The 14707-nt window shown below is 50.3% G+C and overlaps 1 protein-coding gene across 1 annotated transcript; it reads left to right on the top strand.

Moving 5' to 3' along the window:
- Positions 1-543: 543 nt before the first annotated feature.
- On the top strand, positions 544-13932 carry PPAN (peter pan homolog). Its single transcript, XM_063181950.1, is given in 11 exon segments — positions 544-936; positions 2177-2347; positions 5510-5611; positions 6567-6617; positions 7563-7736; positions 8978-9054; positions 10121-10228; positions 11351-11412; positions 11415-11473; positions 12407-12485; positions 13625-13932. Coding segments are annotated over 11 exon segments (1209 nt in total). The 5' UTR covers positions 544-918.
- The last annotated feature ends 775 nt before the right edge of the window (positions 13933-14707 follow it).

Raw genomic sequence — 14707 nt, 5'->3', positions numbered from 1 at the left:
TGGGGTTTGGAGGCGAAATTCGGGCAAAATTTGGGCGAAATTTAAGTGAAATTCGGGTGAAATTTGGGTGAAATTCGGGCGAAATCGGGGAGGTTTTAGGGGGGGTTTTGGGGTCTCACCTGAGCTTGGTGTCTTTGAGTCAGTCCCATCTGAGGGAACCCCAAATTTGGGGTTTGAGGTGAAATTTGGGGGTTTTGGGGTGAAATTTGGGTGAAATTTGGGCGAAATCGGGGAGGTTTTATGGGGGGGTTTTGGGGTCTCGCCTGAGCTTGGTGTCTTTGAGTCAGTCCTGTCTGAGGGAACCCCAAAATTTGGGGTTTGGGGTGAAATTTGGGCGTTTTGGGGTGAAATTGGGGTGAAATCGGGGCGGTTTTGGGGGCTTTCGGGTGAAATTCGGGGAGATTTGGGGTGAAATTGGGGTGAATTTGGGGTTTTTGAGGCGAAGTCGGGGGGGTTTAAAGGGGTTTTGGGGAGGTTTTGGGGGTCTCAGCTGGGTCTCGAGGTCCTCAGGTGTGTTTGAGTCACCCCTGTCTGAGAGAACCCCGAAATTTGGGGATTTTGGGGGAGATTTGGGGAAATTCGGGGCGTTTGGGGGAACTTTGAGGATTTTGTGGGATTTTTGGAGTCTCCTCCACACTTGAGGCGTCTTTGGGCTTCTCCATTAAACCTAGAACTCCTCTCACAGCCTCCCCCTCTCACTCACTGCCGCGCCGGGGGTTTTGGTGTCCCTGGGAGGGATTTTGGGGCATTTTTGGGATTTTTTGGGATTTTTTGGGGGGATTTTGGGCAACAAAACCAGCGGAACTCAAGTTCGGGGAAACACGTGACACCCGGAAGCGAATGGAAGTGACGCAGCGGAAGTGACCGGAAGGTGCTACGGGGACACCGGAAGTAGCGAGGCCACGCGGCGGCGCCGGGATGGGGCGGCCCGGAAAGGTCGGGGGAAAAAAAACGGGAAAAAAATGGGGAAAAACGGGAAAAAACCGGGAAAAACCGGGATAAACCGGGATAAACCGGGAAACCGGGATAAACCGGGAGGGGGAGGGCTCTGGGGAGCGGCGGGGGGTCGGGAATGGCGGGAGGGGCGATAAAAACGGCGGGAGCCGAAAATTTCCGGGAAAAATCCCCAAATTTGCGAATTCTGAGGGGAAAAAAAAAATCACAAAATTTGGGGAATCGTGAGGGGAAAAATCGCAAAAATTTGGGAATCGTGAGGGGAAAAAATCCCAAAAATTTGGGAATCGTGAGGGGAAAAATCCCAAAATTTGGGGAATCGTGAGGGGAAAAAATCCCAAAAATTTGGAAAAAGTGTGGGAAAAAAAAAATCCCAAGAATTTGGGAATTCTGAGGGCAAAAAACCCAAAATTTGCGAATTCTGAGCCGTTTCCCGCGGCAGCAGCGCTCAGAACAAGAATTCTCCTCCATCCCTCACTCGTCCCCGTTCCCACCTGTAATTTTGGTTTTTTTTTGGGACCTTTACGATACTTTATGCTAATTTATGCTAATTTATGCTGATTCCCGGTTCGATTTAACCCTTTCAGAGCCGTTTCCAGCGGCAGCAACGAATTCTCCTCCGTCCCTCACTCGTTCCTGTTGCTACTTGGAATTTTGGGGTTTTCCTGGAAGCTTTTTAATATTTTATGCTAATGTATGCTAATTTATGCTAATTTCTGATTTTGTTTAACCCTTCCAGAGCCGTTTCCAGCGGCAGCAACAAATTCTCCTCCCTCCCTCACTTGTTTGTGTTCCCACCGGGAGTTTAGGATGCTTTATGCTAATTTAGGGATCATTTATGCTAATTTATGTTAATTTATGTTTATTTCTGATTATTTTTAACCCTTGCAGAGCCGTTTCCAGCGGCAGCAGCGCGCCCAGGCCCGGCAGCGCTCGGAGCAGGAATTCTCCTCCGTCCCTCACTCGTTCGTGTTCCCACTGAGAACTTAGGATATTTTATATTCATTTATGCTAATTTATGCTAATTTGTGATTATTTTTAACCCTTCCAGAGCCGTTTCCAGCGGCAGCAGCGCGCCCAGGCCCGGCAGCGCTCGGAGCAGGAATTCTCCTCCGTCCCTCACTCCTTCGTGTTCCCAGCAGGAATTTAGGATACTTTATGCTAATTTAGGGATAATTTATGCTAATTTATGTTAATCTCTGATTATTTTTAACCCTTGCAGAGCCGTTTCCAGCGGCAGCAGCGCGCCCAGGCCCGGCAGCGCTCGGAGCAGGAATTCTCCTCCGTCCCTCACTCGTTCGTGTTCACCCGCGGCCGCGCCGGGAGGAGCCTCCGGAGCCTCTGCAAGGACCTGAGGAAGGTTCTGGAACCTTTCACGGCCAGGAACCTGCAGGTGCCACCTGGGGGACGTTGGGGACACCTCGGGGACATTGGGGACATTTGGGGACATTGGGGACATTTGGATCACTGGGATTGGGGACATTTGGGTCACTGGGATCACTGGGAATGGGCTCAGGGGGATCTCAGGAAGGTTCTGGAACCTTTCATGGCCAGGAACCTGCAGGTGGCACCTTGGGGACACCTTGGGGACACCTTGGGGACATTGGGGACACCTTGGGGACGTTGGGGACACCTTGGGGACGTTGGGGACACCTTGGGGACATTTGGGTCACTGGGACTGGGGACATTGGGATGTTGGGGACTTTTGGGGACACTGGGAATGGGCTCAGGGGGATCTCAGGAAGGTTCTGGAACCTTTCACGGCCAGGAACCTGCAGGGGACACCTGGGGGACACCTTGGGGACATTGGGGACATTTGGGTCACTGGGATCACTGGGAATGGGCTCAGGGGGGATCTCAGGAAGGTTCTGGAACCTTTCACGGCCAGGAACCTGCAGGGGACACCTTGGGGACATTGGGGACACCTCGGGGACATTGGGGACACCTCGGGGACATTGGGGACATTGGGGACATTGGGACATTGGGACATTGGGACATTTGGGTCACTGGGATCACTGGGAATGGGCTCAGGGGGATCTCAGGAAGGTTCTGGAACCTTTCACGGCCAGGAACCTGCAGGTGGCACCTTGGGGACACCTTGGGGACACCTTGGGGGGACGTTGGGGACATTGGGGACACCTCGGGGACATTGGGGACACCTTGGGGACATTGGGGACATTGGGGACATTTGGGTCACTGGGATCACTGGGAATGGGCTCAGGGGGGATCTCAGGAAGGTTCTGGAACCTTTCATGGCCAGGAACCTGCAGGTGGCACCTGGGGGACACCTTGGGGACGTTGGGGACCCCTTGGGGACATTTGGGATCACTGGGATTTGGGATGACGGGTTTGGGATATTTGGGGTCACTGGGATTTGGGATATTTGGGTCGCTGGGATTTGGGATCACTGGGATTTGGGGCATTGGGAGATTTGGGATTTGGGGGATTTGGGATATTTGGGATTTGGGATCACTGGGATTTGGGATATTTGGATCGCTGGGATTTGGGATATTTGGGATTCTGAGATTCAGGATTTTGGGATTTGGGATCACTGGGATTTGGGGCATTGGGAGATATGGGATTTGGGGGATTTGGGATATTGGGATTTGGGACATTGGGATATTGGGGGATTTGGGATATTGGGAGATTTGGGGGATTTGGAATCACTGAAATTTGGGATATTTGGGTCGCTGGGATTTGGGATATTGGGGATTTGGGGCATTGGGAGATTTGGGATTTGGGGGATTTGGGATCACTGGGGTTTGGGATATTTGGGATATTGGGAGATTTGGGATTTGGGATGTTGGGGATTTGGGATCACTGGGATTTGGGATATTGATTTTTGGGATATTGGGATTTGGGATATTGGGATTGGGATTTGGATTCACTGGGATTTGGGGCATTGGGAGATTTGGGATCACTGGGATTTGGGATATTGGGATTTGGGATCACTGAAATTTGGGATATTTGGGTCGTTGGGATTTGGGATATTGGGATTTGGATATTGGGAGATTTGGGATTTGGGATCACTGGGATTTGGGATCACTGGGATTTGGGATATTTGGGTCGCTGGGATTTGGGATATTGGGATTTGGGATCACTGGGATTTGGGATATTTGGGATTTGGGATATTTGGGATTTGGGATCACTGGGATTTGGGATATTTGGGTCGCTGGGATTTGGGATATTGGGGATTTGGGATCACTGGGATTTGGGATCACTGGGATTTGGGGCATTGGGAGATTTGGGATTTGGGGGATTTGGGATCACTGGGGTTTGGGATCACTGGGATTTGGGATATTGGGATTTGGGGGATTTGGGATATTTGGGATTTGGAACCACTGAAATTTGGGATATTTGGGTCGCTGGGATTTGGGATATTGGGATTTGGAATCACTGGGATTTGGGGGATTTGGGATATTTGGGGATTTGGAACCACTGAAATTTGGGACATTTGGGTCGCTGGGATTTGGAATATTTGGGATTTGGGATCACTGGGATTTGGGATATTTGGGTCGCTGGGATTTGGGATATTGGGATTTGGAGTCACTGGGATTTGAGATATTGGGAGATTTGGGATATTGGGATTTGGGATATTTGGGATTTGGAGTCACTGGGATTTGGGATATTTGGGATTTGGGATCACTGGGATTTGGGATATTTGGGTCGCTGGGATTTGGGGCATTGGGAGATTTGGGATTTGGGGATTTGGGATCACTGGGGTTTGGGATATTTGGGATTTGGGGATTTGGGATATTGGGATTTGGAATCACTGAAATTTGGGATATTGGGATCGCTGGGATTTGGGATCACTGGGATTTGGGATATTGGGATTTTGGGATTCTGGGATTCAGGATTTTAGGATTTGGGATCGCCGAGATTTGGGGGATTGGGAGATTTGGGATCACTGGGATTTGGGATTCTGAGATTCAGGATTTTGGGATTTGGGATCACTGGGGTCTGAGATTTTGGATTTGGGATCTTGAGGTTTGGGGGAATTGGGATTTGGATTTGGGACCACTGCGATTTGGGATTTCAGCGATTTGGGATTCAGGATGTTTGGGATCCCTCAGGAATTTGGGATTTAGGAATTTTTGGGGATTTTCTGGATGATTCTCTCAGCAATTTTGGGGTTTTCCCCTGGAATTTCGAGGTTTCTCTCCCAGAATTTTTGGGATTTCAGCAATTTGGGATTCAGGATTTTTAGGATCCCTCAGGAATTTGGGATGTAGGAATATTTTGGGGTTTCCAGGAATTTTGGGGTCTTTTCCCTGGAATTTTGGGGTTTATTCCAGAACTTCTAGGATTTTGGCAATTTGGGATTCAAGATTTTTGGGATCCCTCAGGAATTTGGGATTTAGGAATTTTTTGGGGTTTCCAGGAACTTCAGGGTTTTTCCCCAGAAATTCAAAGTTTTTTTCAAGGAACTTTGGGTGTTTTTTCTGGGAATTTCGAGGTTTCTCTCCCAGAATTTTTGGATTTCAGCAATTCGGGATTGAGGATTTTTGGGATCCCGGAGGAAATTTGGGATTTAGGAATTTTTTGGGGTTTCCAGGTGCGCCGGCGCAATTCCCTGCGGGACCTGGTGGCCGTGGCCGGGCCCCTGGGGGTGTCCCAGTTCCTGGTGCTCAGCAAATCCCAGAGCGGCGTCAACCTGGTGAGTTCCGGAACATTCCGGAAAATTCCGGGAAATTTGGGAATTTTGGGGGAAATTTTGGGGAAATTTTGGGAATTTTTCGGGAATTTTGGGGGATTTTTAGGGGAATTTTGGGGAATTTTGTTGGAAATTTTGGGAATTGTTTTGGGAATTTTGGGGAAATTTTGGGGGAAATTTTGGGAAATTTTCGGGATTTTTTAAAGGAATTTAGTGAAATTTTGGGAAATTTTGGGGATTTTTCGGGAAATTTTGGGAATTTTTCGGGAATTTTTTGGGGATTTTTGGGGTCCCCAATCCCTCCCGGAGCCAGATGATGAAGAATTTTCCAGAATGATCCCAAATTCTGTGATGGATCCCAAAGTAACTGCGCTGATGGCTCCGGGAGTTTGGGGATTTTTGTGGAATTTTTTGGATTTTTATGGGATTTTTTGGGGATTTTATGGGGATTTGAATTTGATTTTTTCTGGGATTCTGGGATTTTTTCCAGAATTTTTCCAGGACTTTTCTGGGAAATTTTCCAGGAATTTTTCTCAGATTTTTCTGAGGATTTCTTGGGATTTTTCCCCAAATTTCCTGGGATTTTGTCCAGGATTTCCCCAGGATTTTCTTTGGATTTTTCTGGGATTTTTTTTTCTGGGATTTTCTGGGAATTTTCTTTGGATTTTTGTGGGATTTTTTTTCAGAATTTTCCCAGGATTTTTCAGGATTTTTTTCCAGATTTTTTTGGGAGTTTTCCAGGTTTTTCCCCAGCATTTCCCAGAATTTTTCCAGGATTATCCGGGAATTTTCTGAGGATTTTTTTCTGAGATTTTCCTGGGATTTTTTCCAGATTTTTCCTGGAATTTTAATGGGATTTTTCTGGGATTTTTGGGGAATTTTCTGACGATTTTCCTGGGAATTTTCCCCAGAATTTCCCTGAATTTTTCCCATTTCTGAATTTTTTTCTCTTCCCCAGAAACTTTTCCGCCTGCCCGGGGGTCCCACCCTGACCTTCAAAGTGCTCCAGGTACGTCCAGAAATTCGGGAATCTTTGGGAATTTTTGGGAATTTTTTTGGAATTTTGGGAATTTTTGGGGTCCCAAATCCCTCCTGGAGCCAGAGGATGAAGAATTTTCCAGAATGATCCCAAATTCTGTGATTGATCCCAAAGTAAACGCGCTGATGGCTCCGGGAGTTTGAGGAATTTGTGGGAATTTTCTGGGAATTTTCTGGGGTTTTCCAAGATTTTTCCAAGATTTTTTTCTGGGATTTTCTGGGAATTTTCTGAAGATTTTTCTGGGAATTTTCCAGGATTTTTGGGGGGATTTTTTTCTGGGATTTTCCCACAATTTTTATGGGATTTTTTTTTCCAGATTTTTCTGGGAATTTTCTGGGATTTTTTTTTCTGGGAATTTCTGAGCACTTTCCCACAATTTTTATGGGACATTTCCTAGATTTTTTTCTGGAAATTTTCTGTGATTTTCTGAGGACTTTCCCATGATTTTTCTGGGATTTTTCTGGGAATTTTCTGAGGATTTTCCCACAATTTTAATGAGATTTTTCCCAGATTTTGATGGTTTTTTTTCAGGATTTAACCCTTTTCTTCCCATTTTTCAACCCCATTTCAGCTCTCCAGCCCTGAGGAGGCGCCGCAGAGATTCTGGGCTGCTTTCAATGGGATTTAATGGAATTTAATGCAATTGTAATGGGGATTTTTGCTATTTTAATCAATTTTTCAAGATTTTAATGATTTTTTTTCCTTTTTTTTCCCCATTTTTCCTCATTGTTTTATAATTTCAGTGCTCCCTTTTCCATGACGTGGTCTCAGCCCTGAGGAGGCGCTGCAGAGATCCTGGGCTGGTTTCAATGGGATTTAATGGAATTTAATGCAATTTTAATGGGGATTTTTGCTATTTTAATCAATTTTCTCCTAATTTAATTAATTTTTTGCCCATTTTTTCCCTGATTTCAGTACTCCCTGGTGAGGGACGTGGTCTCAGCCCTGAAGAGGCACCGCATGCATGAGCAGCAGTTCCTGCACCCCCCCCTGTTGGTGCTGGGCAATTTCGGGGCTCAGGCGCGGATGGAGCTGAGGCTGACGGCTGGGATGTTCCAGGGGATGTTCCCGGCCATCAACGTCCACAGGGTCGGTGATTAATGGGGAATTAATTGGGAATTAATTGGGAATTAATGGGGAATTTATTGGGAATTTATTGGGAATTTATTGGGAATTAATCGGGGAATTTATCGGGAATTTATGGGGAATTTCTCAGGGATGTTCCAGGGGATGTTCCCGGCCATCAACGTCCACAGGGTCGGTGATTAATCAGGATTTAATTGCCAATTAATGGGGAATTCATTAGGAATTTATTGGGAATTTATTGGAAAATTATCAGGGAATTTATCGGGAATTTATCGGGAATTTATTGGGAATTTATCGGGAATTTATGGGGAATTTCTCAGGGATGTTCCAGGGGATGTTCCCGGCCATCAACGTCCACAGGGTCAGCAATTCATGGGAATTAATGGGGAATTAATTGGGAATTAATCAGGGATGTTTGTGGCCATCAACGTCCACAGGGTCAGGGATTAATGGGAATTAATTAGGATTTAATTGGGAATTATCTGGGAAATAGTTGGGAATTAACTGGAAATTAATAGGGAATTAATGGGGAATTTATCAGGAATTAATGGAGAATTTACTGGGAATTAATCAGGAAGTTCTTGGGACTTTATTTGGAATTAATCAGGAATTAATTGGGAATTAACTGGGAATTATTTAATGGGGTTTGGGCTCTGGGACCAGGGCAAGGGGAAATTTTCCCTTTTCTCCCATTTTCCCCCATTTTTTCCCATTTCTTTTCCTTTTTTTCCCATTTTTTCCCATTTTTTCTCATTTTTTCCCATTTTTCCCCATTTTTTCCCATTTCTTTTCCTTTTTCCCCATTTTTCCCCTTCTTTTCCATTTTTTCCATTTTTTCCCTTTTTTCCATTTTTTCCCTTTTTTCCCCCATTTTTTCCCATTTTTTCCCATTTCTTTTCCTTTTTTCCCCATTTTTCCCCTTCTTTTCCCTTTTTTCCCATTTTCCCACTTTTCCCATTTTTTTTCGCTTTTTTCCCATTTTTCCCCATTTTCCTTTTTTTTTTGTTTTTCCCCATTTTTCTCTATTTTTTCCCGTTTTTTCCCCATTTTTTTCCAATTTCTTTTCCCTTTTTTTTTCATTTTTCCCATTTTTCCCATTTCTTTTCCTTTTTTTCCCATTTTTCCCATTTTTTCCATTTCTTTCCCATTTTTCCCCATTTTTTCCCATTTTTCCCCCACTTCTTTTCCCTTTTTTCCCTTTTTTTCCCATTTTTCCCCATTTTCCCCCATTTTTCCCTCTGCAGGTGAACCTGAACTCCGTCCGTCGCTGTTTGCTGATCTCCTACGACGCCGAGTCCCAACTGCTGCAGTTCCGCCACTAGTGAGAGCTGAACTCCCAAATTCCAAAAATCCTGAATTCCCAAAATCCCAAAGCCCCAAATTTGTGAATTCCCAAATCCTCAATTCCCAAAATCCCAAAGCCCCAAGTTCGTGAATTCCCAAATTCCCAAAATCCCAAAAATCCTGAATTCCCAATTGCCAAATTCCCAAAATCCCAAAAATCCCAAAAATCCTGAATTCCCAATTACCAAATTCCCAAAATCCCAAACTCCTCAATTACCAAATTCCTGAATCCCCAAATTCCCATTTTTCCCCATTTTCCCCTCTTTTTTCCCCCCATTTTTCCCCATTTTTTCCCTTTTTTGCCCCTGTTTTTTCCTGTTTTTCCCCGTTTTTTCCCAATTTTTCCCATTATTCCCCATTTTTCCCTATTTTTTTCCCATTTTCCCCTCTTTTTCTCCTGTTTTTCCCCATTTTTCTCAGGATTTTCCCTCCTTTTTCCCCTTTTTCCCCATTTTCCCCCCATTCTTTCCTCATTTTTCCTCATTTTCCCCCCATTTTCCCCTATTTTTTCCCTTTTTCTTCCTTTTTTTCCCTGTTTTTTCCCCTTTTTTCCCAATTTTTTTCCCCATTTTACCCCCTTTTTCTCCCTTTTTTCCCCATTTTTCCCAGAATTTTCCCTGTTTTTTCCCATTTCCCCCCCTTTTTTTTCCTTTTTTCCCCCCATTTTCCCCAGATTTTTTTCCATTTTCCCCAGGATTTTCCCCCCATTTCCCCCCGTTTGTTTCCCATATTTTCCTCATTTTTCTCCCAGAATTTTTCCCAAATTCACGTTTTCCTCAGAATTTCCCATTTCCCCAGAATTTCCCATTTTCCCCAGAATTTCTCCATTTTCCCCAGAATTTCTCCATTTTCCCCAGGATTTTCCCCCCATTTCCCCCCATTTTTTTCCCATATTTTCCTCATTTTTTCCCCAGAATTTTTCCCCGTTTTCCCAGGATTTTCCCCAGAATTCTTCCCCGTTTTCCCCGGAATTTCCCATTTCCCCCGGAATTTTCCCATTTTCCCAGGAATTTTCCCCAGAATTTCCCGTTTTCCCTCCCCAGCAGTGTCCGGGTGGTTCCCGTCGGGCTCAGCCGGGGCCTGCGGAAAATCCTCGGGGAGAAATTCCCCAACCTGGCGCGGATGGGGGACGTCAGCGAGCTGCTCACGGGGTGAGGGGACACCTTGGGGACATCGGGGACACCACAGGGACATTGGGGACACCTTGGGGACACCTTGGGGACATTGGGGATATCAGGGACACCACAGGGACATCGGGGACACCTTGGGGACCTTGGGGACATTGGGGACACCTTGGGGACATTGGGGACACCTTGGGGACATCAGGGACACCTTAGGGACATCGGGGACACTGGGGACACCTTGGGGACACCACAAGGACATTGGGGACACCTTGGGGACACCTTGGGGACACCTTGGGGACATTGGTGACACTGGGGACATCGGGGACACCTTGGGGACATCGGGGACACTGGGGACATCTTGGGGACATCTTGGGGACACCTTGGGGACATTGGGGACATTGGGGACACCTTGGGGACATTGGGGACACCACAGGGACATTGGGGACACCTTGGGGACACCTTGGGGACATTGGGGATATCAGGGACACCACAGGGACATCGGGGACACCTTGGGGACCTTGGGGACATTGGGGACACCTTGGGGACATTGGGGACATTGGGGATACCACAGGGACACATCGGGGACATCAGGGACACCTGGCACGGATGGGGGACGTCAGCGAGCTGCTGATGGGGTGAGGGGACACCTTGGGGACATCGGGGACACCACAGGGACATCGGGGACATTGGGGACACCTTGGGGACACCGGGGACACTGGGGGGGGGACATGGGGACATGAGACCTGGGGACACCTCCAGAGATGTCACCTGTGTCCCCGTGTCCCCGTGTCCCCATTGTCCCCTGTCCCCATTGTCCCCTGTCCATGTCCCCCTGTCCCCATTGTCCCCATTGTCCCCATTGCCCCTGTCCCTGTGTCCCCATTGTCACCTGTGTCCCCGTGTCCCCACTGTCCCCTGTCCTTGTGTCCCTGTGTCCCCTGTCCCCATTGTCCCCATTGTCCCCATTGTCGCCTGTCCCTGTGTCCCCATGTCCCCGTGTCCCCCCTGTCCCCATTGTCCCCATTGTCCCCGTGTCCCTGTGTCCCCATTGTCCCCTGTCCCTGTCCCCATTGTCCCCATTGTCCCCTGTCCCCTGTCGGTGTCCCCATTGTCCCCTGTCCCCCCTGTCCCCTGTCGGTGTCCCCGCAGTGACGCCGCCCTGTCCGAGAGCGAGGCGGAGCCGGACGGGCCCCAGAACGTTCTGGAACTGCCCAGAACTGCGCGGGGAGGGGGAACGCGGTGACACAGCAGAGCGCCATCAGGGTGACAGAGGTGACATTGGGGACATCATTGGGGACACTGGGGACACTGGGGTGACACAGCAGAGCGCCATCAGGGTGACTGAGGTGACACTGAGGGGACACTGGGGACATTGGGGACATCATTGGGGACATTGGGGACATCATTGGGGAACGCGGTGACGCAGCAGAGCGCCATCAGGGTGACTGAGGTGACACTGAGGGGACATCACTGGGGACACTGGGGTCATCATTGGGGACACTGGGGACATTAGGGTGACACAGCAGAGCGCCATCAGGGTGACTGAGGTGACACTGAGGGGACATCACTGGGGACATTGGGGACATCATTGGGGACATTGGGGACATCATTGGGGAACGCGGTGACAGCAGAGCGCCATCAGGGTGACAGAGGTGACACTGAGGGGACACTGGGGTGACACAGCAGAGCGCCATCAGGGTGACTGAGGTGACACTGAGGGGACATCACTGGGGACATCAATGGGGACATTGGGGACACTGGGGTGACACAGCAGAGCGCCATCAGGGTGACTGAAGTGACATTGGGGACACTGGGGACATCACTGGGGACATCACAGCAGAGCACCATCAGGGTGACAGAGGTGACATCATGGGGACATCATTGGGGACATCATGGGGACATTGGGGACGCTGGGGTGACACAGAGCGCTGTGACACCGACCGAGTGTCCCCCCCCCGTGTCCCTTTGTCTGTCCCTGTCCCCGTGTCCGTCTGTCCCCTGTGTGTCCGTCTGTCCCCCTGTCCCCGTGTCCCTCTGTCCCCCCGTGTCCGTCCGTCCCTGTCTGTGTGTCCATCCCTGTCCGTGTGTCCCTCTGTCCCCCCGTGTCCGTCTGTCCCTGTCCGTGTGTCCGTCTGTCCCTGTCCGTGTGTCCGTCCCTGTCCGTGTGTCCCTCTGTCCCTGTCCGTGTGTCCGTCCCTGTCCCAGATCGGGCCCCGTCTGACGCTGCAGCTGCTGAAGGTGGAGGAGGGGCTGGGCCAGGGCAACGTCCTGTACCACGGGCTGGGTGAGTGACACACCTGGGACAGTGACACACCTGGGACACACCTGGGACACACCTGGGACACACCTGGGACACACCTGGGACACACCTGGGACAGGGACACACCTGTACCACGGGCTGGGTGAGTGACAGTGACAGTGACACACCTGGGGACAGGTGAGTGACACACCTGTACCATGGGCTGGGTGAGTGACAGTGACAGGGACACACCTGGGACACACCTGGGACACACCTGGGACAGTGACACACCTGTACCACGGGCTGGGTGAGTGACACACCTGGGACACACCTGGGACACACCTGTACCACGGGCTGGGTGAGTGACAGTGACAGTGACACGCCTGGGACACACCTGGGACAGTGACACACCTGTACCACGGGCTGGGTGAGTGACAGTGACAGGGACACACCTGGGACAGGTGAGTGACACACCTGGGACACACCTGGGACACACCTGTACCACGGGCTGGGTGAGTGACACACCTGGGACAGTGACACACCTGGGACAGTGACACACCTGTACCACGGGCTGGGTGAGTGACAGTGACAGGGACACACCTGGGACAGGTGAGTGACAGTGACACACCTGGGACACACCTGGGGACACACCTGGGACAGTGACACACCTGTACCACGGGCTGGGTGAGTGACAGTGACAGTGACACACCTGGGACACACCTGGGACAGTGACACACCTGTACCACGGGCTGGGTGAGTGACACACCTGGGACAGGTGAGTGACAGTGACACACCTGGGACACACCTGGGACAGGTGAGTGACAGTGACACACCTGGGACACACCTGGGACAGGTGAGTGACAGTGACACACCTGGGACACACCTGGGACACACCTGCGGCACACCTGTACCACGGGCTGGGTGACACACCTGGGACACACCTGGGTACAGGTGAGTGACACACCTGGGACACACCTGGGACACACCTGGGACACCTGTGACAATATGAGAAGGATCTCACCTGTACGGAGGTGTATCTGAGGTGTATCTGAGGTGTATCTGAGGTGTATCCCAGGTGTGTCCCAGGTGTATCCCAGGTGTATCCCAGGTGTATCTCAGGTGTAACCCAGGTGTATCCCAGGTGTATCCCAGGTGTAACCCAGGTGTATCTCATTCACCCGCAGCCCCCAAGGGGGAGCAGGAGCTCCGCGAGCTCCAGGCTGTGCTCAGGTGTATCCCAGGTATCTGTGGGTATCTCAGGTGTAACCCAGGTGTAACCCAGGTGTATCACAGGTTCCTGTGGGTAACCCAGGTGTATCCCAGGTGTAACCCAGGTGTATTTCCGTTACCCGCAGCCCCCAAGGGGGAGCAGGAGCTCCGCGAGCTCCAGGCTGTGCTCAGGTGTATCTCAGGTGTATCCCAGGTATCTGTGGGTATCTCAGGTGTAACCCAGGTGTATCTCAGGTGTAACCCAGGTGTAACCCAGGTGTAACCCAGGTGTATCTCATTCACCCGCAGCCCCAAGGGGGAGCAGGAGCTCTGCGAGCTCCAGGCCCGGCGCGAGCGGCGCCTCCAGGTGAGGGCGGAGCGGCGGCGGCTGCAGGAGCAGAACCTGGAGAGGAAACGGAAACAGCGCGAACGGCACAGGTGAGACACGGACAGGTGAGACACAGACAGGGACAGGTGAGACACGGACAGGTGAGACACGGACAGGTGAGAATGGCACAGGTGAGACACAGGGACAGGGACAGGTGAGACGCGGACAGGTGAGACACGGACAGGTGAGACACGGACAGGTGAGACACGGACAGGTGAGACACGGACAGGTGAGACATGGACAGGTGAGACACGGACAGGTGAGACACGGACAGGTGAGACACGGACAGGTGAGACACGGACAGGTGAGACACGGACAGGTGAGACATGGACAGGTGAGACACGGACAGGGACAGGTGAGACACGGACAGGTGAGACACGGACAGGGACAGGTGAGATCGGGACAGGGACAGCTGAGAGACAGGTATGGCAGGGACAGGTGAGACAGAAGGGACAGGTAAGGGGACAAGGACAGGTGGGACTGGCACAGGTGAGACAGGGACAGGTGAGGGATGGGGCACAGGTGAGAGGGACAGGGACAGCTGAGGGGACAGGGACAGGTGACACTGAGACACAGGTGAGGGTCAGGTGACAGAGGTGAGGACAGGAGGGTGACACAGGTGAGGCTCCCCCAGGCGTCCCTGTCCCCACCTGTCCCTTGTCCCGTCACC

Source organism: Melospiza melodia (genome assembly GCF_035770615.1).
Source record: "Melospiza melodia melodia isolate bMelMel2 chromosome 17 unlocalized genomic scaffold, bMelMel2.pri SUPER_17_unloc_2, whole genome shotgun sequence".
Classification (NCBI taxonomy): Eukaryota; Metazoa; Chordata; class Aves; order Passeriformes; family Passerellidae; genus Melospiza; species Melospiza melodia.
This window is presented reverse-complemented; position numbering and strand designations above follow the sequence as displayed.